The 13,202-nt window shown below is 40.5% G+C and overlaps 1 protein-coding gene across 1 annotated transcript; it reads left to right on the forward strand.

The window, feature by feature from the left end:
- The first annotated feature begins 2,050 nt into the window (after positions 1-2,050).
- Positions 2,051-8,457, forward strand: cmtr2 (cap methyltransferase 2). The gene is made up of 3 exons (XM_070903904.1): positions 2,051-2,071; positions 4,588-5,847; positions 7,402-8,457. The coding sequence occupies exons 2-3, from the start codon at positions 4,597-4,599 to the stop codon at positions 8,455-8,457; spliced, it is 2,307 nt and encodes a 768-aa protein (XP_070760005.1). The 5' UTR covers positions 2,051-2,071; positions 4,588-4,596.
- Positions 8,458-13,202: the final 4,745 nt, after the last annotated feature.

The following is a 13,202-nucleotide window of genomic DNA, read 5'->3' on the forward strand; positions in this document are numbered from 1 at the left end:
AGATATGTGACAGAAACATTTAGAGACAATCCACACAACAATTGAGCAGTACTGTAGTATAGTACTTCTGAAGTACAATACTACTATAGTACTGTTCAAGTAGTATGATGTTACAAATCTACTTGCATGTGCTTGTAAGAATCGCCTGCTTTTGTAAACGTTGCTCTCAACTTAGAATCTGCAGCATATTACTAAATGTATTGCGCTAATTTTGAGAACAAACTGTTTTTTTTTTAGGTCATTCGTCTTTATTATGCATCAATTTATTTATGAAGAAATCACAGTACCAGGCCTCTCATGACTCATGGTGACGCAAGCATTTTGCTGTGCTGGCTCATAGATTATGGAGCAGTCTCCCCCTGGAGATCAGCAAACTCTGTTGAGTGTTTTGAATCTCATCTCAAAACCTGTTTATTTGCAAAGGCATTTTATTGACGCTTCATTGTTCCGATTTGTTCTTACTCTACAACTGTTTTTGCTTGCCTTTGATTTAAATATGTATTCAAATGCTTTACTTTACTGTTATTCTTTATAACTCTCACCAGAATTTCCAAAATAAGACACTACTTCTCCCCAAAACCACTTCAAACACCTGCTTGAATTGACTGTCACAGTTTGACTGCATTTGGACAGTGCTGTAGGAACATGAAGACATAAATAGAAAGATAACTCCACAGTGCACACATTAATATTACAAGAGGTGTCACTGTTACAGCACTAAATCCGACGACAAAATGTTTACAGCCACCACTTTTGGAAGTCTTAATTGCACCTGGATATCCCAAAGGTCCATTATTTATGAATGAGACTCCCTCTGTGAGTGTCCTGTTTTTACTTAGTCACATATTGCTTATCAAAGCCTGAATTACCTTTGCATGAGCAGCATATGTGATACAGTATATAAAGTGTATTGGAAGTGGAGAAAAGCAGAGATACAAACAGTATTTAAACCCCATTCAAACATGGCATTGAAACACAATATTTCAAAAGCCAGTTTTCATCAGCTCACACTCTGAAGAGCTCTAATAATTATATAACATGATGACACAGATCAGTTCACCATGGATAATCTAGCTGGAAAGATGCACACACAAATCCAGTAAAACAGAGGATCATACAGTTTATTCAACAGCCAGAGACTCAAATTCTTATGAATACACCCATAAACTGAAAGTCAGAATACTTCAACATGGATCTACATATGTAGTCATAATCTATATTAATGAATCTACAACAAGTCAAAACAGTGAATGAACTAGAAAAGCAGCAAACGACATTTTGGGGACAAATTAGCATTCTGTTTTAAATGTTACAACTAGCCAATAAATTGGGTTTATTGTTCTGTAATTAATTGTGTATAAAGCAGCTTCAGGCTACCTGATTCTTGAAACATTTATTCCTGATCGGAAAAAGATTTGATATCAGGTTTCAAATGATAGTAATATTGTATACAGTATATATAAAAATGTCCTGTTCAAATTCTCACACAACACCAGCTCTGTTATTTCCGAATGATATGATATGATATGATTTTCCAAATATGTATTTCTATATGCAAGATAAGATTTTCAAACTAATTCACAGAACTATTCGTTTCAGCCAGTTGAAAATCTTCGTCCTTTCAAACATTCAAGAGGCAGGCTGCAGACAAGACCGTGCTTGACGTCCGCCATCTTGTCTGCAGCCAGGTCCCTCTAAAAAATATCTGACATCTAACGGAATTATTTTTGTCAGTTTTGGTTGCATCTTCCCATTGGTCTTACAGTGCATATTAAAACTTCAGCCTTTATCTCTGACAATGCAAATTATTTACATATTGTTTTACATATGAATGTAAAATAATAAACTAATAGAAAATGAATAACAATCTCTAATAATAATCATCATTACATATATGAAAAATGAGTATGTAAAATTGTTCATTGTTATTTTCATGTAATTTGTTGTGATTTAGAAGCAGAGTGACATTCTCCTTTAAAAGAGGCCCCGCCCTCTCGGTCATACGCATGCGCAATGTTGTTCCTTGTCACGTGAAAGCGTGCTTCCGTTCCCTGACAGCAGCTACAGTCTGGTGAGTTTCTGTGCAGTGTTTTCAGGATGTTTGTTTGTCTCTTATCGACAGGCAGCTCTTCAGGCCTCACACCGGGACAGAAACATACATCTGGAGGCCTCCAGGCAGCCCAGCATGGCAGAAAACTGACGGTTATAGGAGACATAACTCGGCCTCGAGCACTGCGCTGTAGGAAGCGTCCCTTTCAGCTTCAGCTGAGGATAAACGTTTGTGTATACACACTTTATGTTTTCCTCAAAAACATTTATCATGTCGCCGTCCTTATAGCCCAAAACATGCAGCTACATTAAGGCTGTTTGCTGTAAACGTACATCATGAAATACCTCGCAACATTAACTCTGTTTCACATTTTGTGAGCGGCAAAATGTTTTGTCTACAGACAGTGAAGGAAACATGTTGTCATCCAGTTTAGGTCCAGTTCCTAACGTTACCAGAATTTCTCCTTTCAAGCCTTCATGTCTGAATCTGTTGTATAACTACAACTATCATTCAGCCTCACAACAGTACTGTTGTGTGTGTGTATATATATATATATATATATATATATACACACACACAACAGTACTGTACAATTTTGAGGTACTTTACTTGAGTATTTCCACTTTGTACTTCTACTCCACTCCACTCCACTCCATGGATTAAGCTACCCAGCAGCGTATAAAGTTGTTTACCAGCTGCAGCATTAGTGATGCTTACACGTGAATGCATCACTAATTATAATCATAGTGAGATATTTATAGAATGGGTCATTCTGCATAATGAATACTTTTACTTTTGGTACTCTGAGTATATTTTGATGCTAATACTTTATATTAAAACTTTCGTGCTTTTAGTAAGATTTTAGTAATCTATTTTTACACTGTTTTAAGTAAAAGATCTGAGTACTTCTTCCACCACTGCTCAGTCTAGCAATAATTCAGTGGGTGATAATTCAATACTATCATTTATTGTACTTCCAGATTACAATTATAATTATGATTATTAAGGTTCCCAGTTCTCATGTCTCATGTAAATGATCAAAATCTGTCAATGTTTTATAAATAGTAATTAGTATAGCTGAAATACACAAGAAAAGTCTTGTGTGTGTGATAAACACTTCAACTTAATGATTAATTAATATTGTTTTGGTACCTACTTAATACTATATAATATCTTTATATTTATTTTAAAATATTTCAAATTTTACTAAAGCTGTCGAGCATGTAGCTAATGCTAAGCTAGTGTTAATTTGTTTGTATGTTTATTGCTACAGCTGACGTCCCAAAGATTCATTATGACCTTCATATCTGAGATGATAAATTCAGTCCTAATTAATTATCAATGTATAACTTATCTCAAGTCTCTTTATCGCCTTCCTAAATCTCTTATATGGATAACACTGTAACATCCGGCTGTTTTTCTTGCTAGTTTATGTGAACAGCAGCTGAACCGTTTACAAACACGGCATGGAGCAGATCGCTTTCATACACACAAGCGGTGCTTAACAATATGATTTATGAGGAATAATTGATGAATGTGCTGCCATTAGCTATATACTATGTATTGCCATTCGTCAGTGAGTCGCTGCAGACTAATCAAGAAATGACCCAGAAATCCGTTCCCCTGCCCAGTGTTGTCATCTAAATCATGTGCACATGAGCAGAGGATTAGCTCTGGGGTTAATTTGATTCTGACTGTAAATTCGTTTTATGTCATGAATTAGAAAGTGCTCAATAATTACATGAATTGTTAAAAAGTATTTTTAGCACATCATGATGGCGTAGTAAAAGGTTGTATCATCACAGACTGTCCTAGACCATGCTCTTGTGTCTGCCATACTGTGGTAAACACACACACAACACTGCTGTCTTGTGAAACCACGTAGCTCCGAATTTGGTGATTTTGAATCTTTCAGAAAAACTGAAAAATTTAATTTTTCTTTGACAAAACTCTCTTACTTCCTAAGATAAAAATATAATTTAAAAACTCACTGGGTTATCTGAAAAATGCGTTGTCACAAAGCTGAAAACTGAGCATGAAAAGTTGACTATTTGGAGATATGTGGTTTTCACAGTACAGCAACAACATTTTTAATCTAACTCAGACCCTCATGTAGTCGTCATATGAAAATGTGGATGAGATTTGCTGTTGATTTTTTTTTAGAAGAGATTGTGTTGTGGTAGTGATGTAGAAAATCTGTTGTTATTCTGAGTGGACCCTGGCCTGGTGAGGTAATCACCAGCATTCACAGTCTGCCCTGTTGCCCGAGGGCACCACATCACAATGAGTCGACATTAGTAATTCAACACCGCTCATGCATGTAGAGGAAAATGAAGGCTGAGCCTCGGTTTAATTCACCGTGAAATGTACTGTTTGCAGATTTTTGTTCTTTAAGATTGACTCTACCTGTGCCATGTAAGCAGGGTCACATGGACACTGAACAGTCTGGTGGATTACATCAAAACAGAAAGTGAATGATGCAGTTGTGTTTTTTAATCAGAGCATGTCTAACTCTTATTGTTGTTCTGCTACAACAGGTGTGGAGGATGAGCTCGGGCAATGGGACCAGGAGGAAAGGCGGAAAGCTGCAGCATTTCAACAACATGGTGGCGTTTGACCCTGAGACCCTGACTGAAATTCAAGGTCTTTTTAGTAAAGTTAGAACCTATGTTAAACCATCCAATGGGGAGTGGCGCATCCCTGACCCAAACGCTGCTCTCAGGCACTCTGCGGAGGAGCACTGCCGGCTGCAGGCCCTGAAGGCGTCACTGAACGCTGTAAAGAACGAGCTCAGCGACAAGAACGTCCAGGTCTGGCATCAGCACACCAACTCCACCAATCGAGCCGGGAAGGTGATCTCTGCCGTGCGATCTACTGCCAACGCGGAGATATGCACTCAGGCCTGGTGCAAGTTCTTTGAGATCCTGGGAACCTTCAATCTGCTGCCAGAGGAGGCTCTTCAAAATGGAGAGCTGAACACGGTCCACCTGTGTGAGGCTCCGGGGGCCTTTATAACCGCTCTGAACCACTACATCAAAACCAGCGAGTCCACACGCTACTGTGACTGGAGCTGGGCCGCCAACACTCTCAACCCGTACCATGAGGCTAACGGTGGGAGCACAACGATCGCAGACGATCGGTTAATCGCTAACACACTGCCCTGGTGGTTCTTCGGCTCGGATAACACAGGCAACGTCATGATCCAGAAGCATTTGCTGGAGCTGCAGGCGTTTGTGTCTAACATGCGTAGAGTTGATTTGGTGACGGCAGATGGTAGTTTTGACTGTCAGGAGAACCCAGACGAGCAGGAGGCGCTGGTAGCGTCGCTGCATTACTGCGAGGTCACAGCTGCACTGCTGCTGCTGAGCCCCGGTGGCTCCTTCGTACTGAAAATGTTCACACTGTATGAACACTCCTCCATCTGCTTACTCTACCTGCTGAACTGCTGTTTCCACTCTGTCAGCGTTTTCAAACCTGCCACCAGCAAGTCGGGCAACTCTGAGGTTTATGTTGTGTGTCTAAACTACAACGGCAAGGAAGCTGTGAGGCCTCTGCTCTCAAAACTGATCCGTAACTACGGGCCACATCTGGCCGACCGAGAGGCGCTTTTCCCAAACTCACTTGTCCCAGAGTCATTTCAGAGACAGCATGAAGAGGTGTGCTTGTACTTCCACGCTCTGCAGGTGGAGACGATCACAGAAAACCTGCGGCTGTCTGAAGGAATGAGCACCGAGCAGAGGCAGCGGCTTGACTACATCAGGGACTGTACGGCTCAGGAATACCTGCAGCGCTTTCAGGTAGGATGTCTGTAGACCATGACCTTGTCATATAATTGAGCTTAACGATTTCACCCAAAGGTTCATTTGACAGCTGTCTAATTTCTAGTTCTTCATCAGCAGATGGAGTTTGCCCAGCTGTCAAGGAATTGTAGATGTTTTTCTGAGCCCTTAAGGGAGTTTTTGTCCATGTCGAATGAAGCTTTAAGCTTAGAAATGTTGTTTTTTTGTCAATTGTCAGATAATGTTTATCACTTTTAGAGTCCCTTTTAAATGTAAATACCCACAAATATCAATTAAAAACAGGCTACCAGAGGTGAAACACTTAAATAATACTATCAAACGAAGAGGCCCAATCACTGACATGATGAAGCCACATTACCCTCAGTGATTTGTGGAGTTTTCATTGCCTACACTTTAACTTCATTATCCTCAAAGGGAAATTCCTGTTGCTGGTTGTTTGTTGTTGCTGTTATCAGACTCCTCTCAGGTCCACTCAGTATTCTGGACAGACATGAGACCTTGTACACCGTAAAGAGTAACTTAACAGCAGGCTGAAAAGCAGTGTTTTGCTGCCCTCTCTGTTTGAAAGGCTTTATGCCTGTTTCACCTCTGACCACAGCCAGCATCGCTGATAGGTGTGGTTGGGCGTGGTTAGAAATGTGCTGTATCCAGCAGTGAGGTCACGGGGTCCTGGAGTACACCTGTACATCACTGTAGCAAAGTGAGAAGTTAAACCACTCGAGGTCAGCAAAGACGAGACTTTCAGGGGGTGAAGTCGGGCCGGACCCTGAGGTGCACTGTTTTGTTTTTTTATCTGTAAATGACGCGTCATGAAAGGTTACCAGGCCAACTGATGTCTTATTAGGTTGTTTAGTTTGACTAAGAGTCAAAACACTGAAAATGTATTGAATTTTTAATTATATGAAACCAAGAAAAGCAACATTTTAGAAGCTACAATTAGCAAATGTTTGGAAGTTTTGCTGCTAAAAGACACTGATTAATATTAATTAACACTATTAATAACTATTAATAATCACTATTGTCATTAGTTTATTTTTAGGCGTGCTAGTGGCATGGCTCTAGGGGTAGTGATATCAGTGGGTCCACCACTTTGGTCCGGACAAATATCTCAACAACCTTTGGGTGGATTTCCAGCATGGTGCAGACGTTCATGGTCCCCACAGGATGAATCCTGAGTGCCACCATGAGATTCACCCTTATGGTTTTGAGTCAAATGTCTTAACAACTATTTGATGGATTTCCATGAATTTTGGCTAATTCGTACAAAACTTTTGACCTGTGACTCCTTTTGGAGTGTCTTTGTAAAGTGGCTGAATGCTTATTAAGTAGTCGAAGTTCTAAACCCACGATTTTGAATCCAGGTTTTAACGTCACAAAATGAAAAACTCAAAAGATTAAATACCTTTTGAAGGCATTGTATCTTCTCTGTAAGCTGTTTTTTTTTGTGCTCATTTGAAATTTGACATTGGTCTCAGGTTTTATTGTAGCTGAAACCAATAAAAGCTTTTAAAAAGTCTGAAACTGAACTTGATCAAGTGTCTCTGTCTGTAGGTGAGCTTCCTTCCCCGGAGTCGGTGGATCTCTCGCAACACTGTGAGTCCCGCCTGCTGCAGCGTCTCAGCGGGACGACCTCTAGGACAGAAGAAGCAAACAGGCTCCTTCAATGAGCGGAGGGAATTGCAGACCCTGAGCTGGAGGGAGCGCATCGAGAGGGGTTGCCATGCCACCTGGATACAGAGACACTGCACTGAAGCCAGTGGGACTGGCTGCGTGCTGGAAGGACCCCCGTCCGAGTGTCACGTGGATTCATGGTACGTTATCGCGGGGGCTGCGCTGCCTGCAGTCAGAAATTCTCCGTTCTGTGAAGGAGGATTGTTAAACCACTTGAACGAAGCCCTGATGGACACGGCAGTAGACTGGACTCATGTACCTCCCTGTCACTCTTGCCATGTGGCTTGCACGGTCTCCATCTTGTCCGACGTTGCAGGTCTTTGCGTCTTCCCAGCCGACAATGATGGGAACAAAAAGAAGAGGCAGTGTCTGGTGTTTGGGAGCCGCTCAGTGTGGGGTGCCTGTCAAAGCCAACATGGGGATTTAGTCTTAACATTTTCTGCAGAGCCTTCATTTCCTCAAAGAGGCTGCGTCACGCTGCACGACGGGGAGCCGCTGTACCAGCAGCAGCTCTTAGGTTGTGTTGTGTTTTCCCTGCAGACTCTGAACTCTGGGGATGCCCTGCTGCTGCCTGTGTTTTCTGCCCTCACCCGTATCACCGCAGCTGTTGTGCTCTGCCTGCATATGTGTTTTCGCTCAGTCACGTTCAGGTGTCCGCCCCCCTCAGGCATGGTCGGCACAGTGCTAGTGTGTGTTGGCTTCTGCCCTGAGGCTGCTGCACGAATACTCCCTGTTCTCACCAACGTCCATAACTGCATGGGTCAGTTGTTAAGAGGGCAGGAGGACTCGGATGAAAATCTGCCGTCTGGGTGTGACAAACAGGTGCTGCAGTTTGTTCCCATGGAGGAGGTGCTCACAGGAGGACTGACTGAGTTCCTGTGGACCATGAACTCTGAAATCATCCAACAGAAGCTGCATTTGCTCATGAAATCATAGCACAGTTTAGTGAGCCATGACTCTGCGGTACACTGGTGTCATTATGTTACAGTCTGTTTTATTCTTGTTGAATCAACCACATGAGCTTCCAGCAGCTAGTCCCTGAATCATTTTTGTCTGCTGATATTAAAAGATTACTCCACTGATTTAGCATTACACTCCTATAATAATGATCGGATTCACAGTGGGCAATTGTAAAGAAAGGATCACAATCGATGCTGCAGAACCAGGGTTATCATATTTTTTTTTTCCACACATTCTTCATCCTTCCCCCCTTGCCTACATTACCCGCAATGCAACCCAGCCGCTGACAGTTCGGTCAGCCGCTAGCAGCGGCTAATGTAGCCTCGAGCTGCTAATCTCAAACAGATGAGGAGCGAGCTACAAAGGTCTGGTAAACTCGCCTCTTTCTGATTCAACACCCACAGATTTTTTTCGTTTTCAATCTTGTAGTCTTTGGCCCCAGCCAACGCCAACTCCAGTGGCAAATTTTTTTTGTTCCCTGTGGAGACTCTAAAGGTTTTAAACAACTTTCTTCACATATGTAGTAGCACTCTCAAACAGACTGATTTCAGTGGAGTCTAATGATGACGCTCCCCAGCAGAGATGGTATTAAACTAGCTGCTGTATTCTACTTATTACACTGTGTTTTCAATGCTTTTATTTATTAAGGATCATCCACTTGGTGTAATGATGTATTGGATACAGTATCTAAGGGATGTTTCTCGGACTTGCTGTAATGATGTAGAAGTTAAAAGGACGAGGTGTAGATGTAGGCAACGTTTTAAAGGACATTTGGACACTCTGCCCGTTAGATTAGCACACTACTGGAACTTGTAATATCGATTTTGACTCTAAAGCAACAATAGAAATCAATAGGTAGTGTGGTAAAACAGGATTAGAGCCCGACTGATACGTTGGCGTCACTGATAATATTGGCCCATTTTAGCTTATCACAGATATATCGGTATTGGTGTATATTTCAGCTGATAAGTAACATTCATCAGGACACGTCTGTCACATGTAGTCAATTTCTTGGAGGCTTTCCACCATTTTTTTATACGCATTTACACTTGATCACGGTCAGTTTATCCCATCATGTATTTGCGGAGTGGAAATAAGATGAATTCAAAATAAGGGCACATTAGAGGCTGACTTATATTAATATTTCAGAGTTAAAAAAATCAAATAACTTTATATTGTTATAGATTTGCATTTGGTTATTAAAGAATTTGGCTTAAGATATGTGCTGAGTATGGAGCTCCAAAGTGTTCAATATTAAATAATTGTGAAATAAATAATGACAAATAGCATTTCACAATTATTTTTAAAAGTTTTAATAATTTCTTCAATTATTTCACAAGTTGTTGGTTCATTTTTACATTTTACACAATTTATTCATATGATCATTTGTTTAATAATGTCTATTTATTTATGTTAATCATTTTGGGGTTCCACAGCTGAGCAGGACATTTGGAAAATAAACTTGTGAGTGCTCTCAAACTAATGGCGACATATTTCTGAAGTACATACAGTTTATATGCTGATGTATCTCTGATAAGCTAAAATCAGTTGGGCTTTAATGCAGATGTCCAACATGTGATGTTAAAACAAGGAAAGCCTTCACTTTACCAGTTAGGTCTCAAAAACATCTTTGCTTCAGTTCCAACAAAATGTAAATGTGCTACATCCAAAGCTTTTGACAACAACTGACAACAACAACAACGAGAACAACTGTCTGATGATACAAACTTGTAGTGCATGAAAAAGGCGCATTACTTTCAGTACTTGATCAGCAGAACTCATCCGTGACTAAATTCACTGAGGATTTTAGGGAGGCTGAATAAACAATAGTCCAACCCTCAGCACCAAACCTCCTGTCAGTCACAGATGGTTTGTGTTGAAATCCACATCACAAAGACCCTGGAGTCTTACCCTGAAGTGCCTGTTGTGTTCTACAACACATTATTTCATGTTGGAAATCTTTTTGTCTTTTTGCCATCATGCAGTTTATAGGCGACTTACTGTTAACAATTAATTTCTCTTTCCACATATGAAAGGACTGCCTGCGTGCACTAAAATGTTTTATACTGCATGAGCTATGCAATTAAGGAGCTGTTGAGAAAAGAAACACATGTATTAGCTTCAATAAAAATTCTGGTTTATAATATCCGTACAATGTAGCTGAGTTTATTTTCTTACAAAAAGAATAAAAATGTGCACTGACAAATGACATGACGTCTAAGTTTTCTGTTCCCAGAGACGGCTGAAAGGTCACTACATCTTCTAACTCTGAAAACGAGGACATCTGCGTATTAGTTGAAGCTTTGGGAGCAAGTGTTCCTACAGAAGTGACTAAATGTCCTTCTCTGAAAATGAACACAACGTGCTGGAGTCAGATTTAGGTCTGATATGAAATGGTTCTTTTTTAGCTCCTGGCTGAATTCTGATTATTCAGAAGAAATTCAGTAAGTTGTGATTTAGTACGTATTTCTGTTAACACAAAAGAAAATATCTTCAGATGCTGTTTCAGAAACAAAACTACAGCTCGCTAGCAATCCTGTCAGGCTGTAATGTTCGTTACACACCAGAAAACTGGAGCGACAGCTTTGCTATTCTTAGATCCTAAGAAGATCCTGATATTCTTAGAGCAGAAGCTCTTCTCATGCAGGTGCACTGGAGAAAACTTTCATTGATCCAATACTATTTTTAAGCAATTCCTAGATTCTTACCACTGGTGGAGCAAAAACATAACATCTGGCCTGAGAGTGGCTCAAGAGGACAGATTTCTCTTCAGTGTAGCGGCCATCTTAGGACGTTGTCAGGCTCAGCTCCGTGTTGTCAGATTTTACTCAGCTTTGATTTGCCTAAACCAGTGGTTCCCAGACTGACTAGTGACAGTGAGAGCTTGAGATAAACGTTTTTTTTTGTTTTTTTTTACCAGAATGAAACTTAACAAGACCACTTCCATTAAAACAGAATAATTACAAAGAGAGTATCAGAGGTGCAGGAAGATGATTGTGCATCTTTCTGTGTGATTGTATTTCTAATCGTCCACTGATGATTTCAGACTCGCTGGTTTTAACATTTGAGTGTGTTGGTGAAGACTTCACATGTGCATTTGTATATGCATGTACAAATGTAGACGCATAATACTGCATCCCAACTGTTTTTTATGGTTGTAACACATTTGAAGAGATTTTAGTAAGCTTTAGTGGGCTTTGATATGTTTCAGGGTGAGCTTGATACTGTGGAGAGAAATGTGGAGCCTGTGTGGTGGGACTGCAGATGATGCAGGCCGCCTGATGTTTGCTAATTATTACCTGTGATGTCTCTGTCTATCTCTTTTTGCCACTGTCTCCCAGTCATTCACTTTACTTAGCCAGACTTCAACCACAGTCGTATTGCAGCTGGCGTCGGTGGACATGTTTGGTGGATTTTGTGAGTGGTACGGTGACAGCAGGCGCAGCAGACACTTGCCTTTCGATTCGTCAGCATCTGTGAACTCGGAGAAGAAGCTGGAGTTTGTGGAGGCAATCATCATCCAAGCAGAATCTCCTGCAGCATGCCTTCACCTCCTGCACCTGCTAATGAAAAACTGACCAGATGTTGGATGTTAAGATGGAAATGAATCCTGCCTGCAGAGGTCACAGACAGCACTCTGCTTGTGTTTGTGCTAACAATAAAACTAACCAGGAAATCAGCTAATAAAAGCTAATAAAATATGCCTCTAAAACGGATACAAACTGATATAATAACTGATACAAAATAAGTCATTGTGTAGTCCAGTCCTGATATAGGTTAGTATTTTGGGTCAACTTCTTATCATACAAAGCTCACCAATGGTTACCTATGGGTTTTCATTTGTCAGTTTAATACCTCTGGACTCTCTGCTCTTGTGATATTGTGGATTACAGTTGAAAACTGGATCAGAGAGCAAATCAGCAAGTCATCTTTCACAAATCTCTCTCCCTGTTTGTCCGACTCCAGCGACACCCCCGCCCACACACACACACTAAAAGCATACAGATTCATACCAATTGATGTTTTAGGAGACTTTTTATTGTCATTCATTTACATGCAGAACAGAAAGCAAATAAACATTGTGTACAGTGAGTCTTCTTAAAATAGTGAGTTTTGGTAAAAAGGAAGCTGTGTGTGTGAGACAGAGAGTGAGTGTGTGTGTGATTGAATCAAGTGATTGGGTTGTATTGTGTAGCAGGAACGTAATCTGTCCTCGGTGCAATATTCGTCTGTTACCACTCTGTCCTTTCCAAATACCCCCCCCCCCCCCCAGTCCAATCTGTGTGGAGGAAGTGATCAGATGGTGAATTTATGAACTGTGTTCTGAACTCACACTGAACTTATTCAAGGTGGAAACAAAACAGTTTTCTAAACTGATGTGGTTTCAAAGGTAATTGTTTCATATAAAGATTTCTGACCTACATCACTGCTCAACCATTGCAGATATAATTGATGTGTGCACAAGTAAAAATACAAATATGTTGTATCATTATATATACGATGAAATGTTAGTAGGTCATTGACACAGAATGAAACCAAACATTAGAGACCCCATTAAAGCTGTTAAGATGGTGAATATGTTGAGAAGAAAGCCAACAATGAATCATATGCATATTGACATATATTCATATATAATGAACCTTCAAGCAAGCAGTGAATTAAAGAACAACGACACATTGTAAAACTGTCACTATAAATGTGACAAAATGCAGCAAAGCTCA

This window comes from Enoplosus armatus, chromosome 1, assembly GCF_043641665.1.
Source record: "Enoplosus armatus isolate fEnoArm2 chromosome 1, fEnoArm2.hap1, whole genome shotgun sequence".
NCBI lineage: Eukaryota > Metazoa > Chordata > Actinopteri > Centrarchiformes > Enoplosidae > Enoplosus > Enoplosus armatus.

Coding starts and splice junctions, on each gene's coding strand:
- cmtr2 (XM_070903904.1), top strand. CDS start 4,597: ATGAGCTCGGGCAATGGGACCAGGAGGAAAGGCGGAAAGCTGCAGCAT. Junction 5,848..7,401: donor AATACCTGCAGCGCTTTCAG/GTAGGATGTCTG, acceptor CTCTGTCTGTAG/GTGAGCTTCCTTCCCCGGAG.